Consider the following 929-nt stretch of genomic DNA (forward strand, 5'->3'; position numbering starts at 1 on the left):
TGTATTGAACTATAACAGGGCGATGCGGGATTGAAGCCTCTAACATGGGCAGAGCGAGTAGAAATACCTCTCCGAATTTGTTGATTCAGTTGCAGGAACAGATTTTGCACTGCTGAATCCTGTGTTGCTTGTTGTTGTTGGAGTTGTTGGAGTTGTTGCTGCCTCTGAGCACCTCTCTGAGGACGTTGAACCTGATGCCTTAGCAGGATCTGCTGTAGTTGTTCTTCTCGAGAGTGTGGCATAATACTGGGACCGGCACCACCTAGCTCTGAAGACCGCATGTGATTCATCGATGACGAGTAACCCATATCGTATGACGCTTGTTCTGGTATGACCATCCCAGCATGGAAATTCCCATAAGTGATGGTTACGAAGTAATCAAGTTTAGTTACAAGACCAGAGTCACCGGTGCGGAAACAACCACACAAAAAAAATTCGAGAGTGCGGTAACTTGTGTCGTCGGCGAGCGAAGTAGACCGTAACAGTACTGCATATTTACGATTGCGAGAAACATCTAGGAGGCTTTCGTAGCCTGTACTCCAGGCCAGTTGTGAGTAGCTCGTGATATATGTATACCTTCCCTCCGCAGTTGCGGCGCGGGCTCGTTTTTCTTCTCCATTTATTTAACCAATGGACGGTGCCCCTGATGGGAACGGCAATATTGACATTCGCGTCGAAGACAACAATGGCGGCCACGATCTCGTCGGCGGCGACAACGGCAACCAACAAGAAGCTGCGCACGCAGCGCCTGTGCAGTTCTACCAACCGGACGAGGATGTGGTTGCCATGGTTAACTCTCTAGCCGCCTCCCCCGAGATCGCCGCTGAAGTCATCCACTCCTTGGGGAGCAATGGCCTGACTTCCCCGCAGCTGGTCGGCTCGTTGTCCTCGACTTCCATGACAAGGGTAACTAATGGTCTCTCTATCGC

General features: G+C 50.8%; 1 protein-coding gene across 1 annotated transcript; it reads left to right on the forward strand.

Moving 5' to 3' along the window:
* Positions 1 to 630: 630 nt before the first annotated feature.
* Positions 631 to 828, forward strand: Pmar_PMAR027469 (hypothetical protein; the record flags this gene model as incomplete). Its single annotated transcript, XM_002775000.1, has 1 exon — positions 631 to 828. A coding segment is annotated over one exon (198 nt), but the record flags the coding sequence as incomplete, so codon positions are not given.
* Between the last annotated feature and the right edge of the window lie 101 nt (positions 829 to 929).

The sequence above is a fragment of the Perkinsus marinus genome (genome assembly GCF_000006405.1).
Source record: "Perkinsus marinus ATCC 50983 genomic scaffold scf_1104296957146, whole genome shotgun sequence".
NCBI lineage: Eukaryota > Perkinsozoa > Perkinsida > Perkinsidae > Perkinsus > Perkinsus marinus.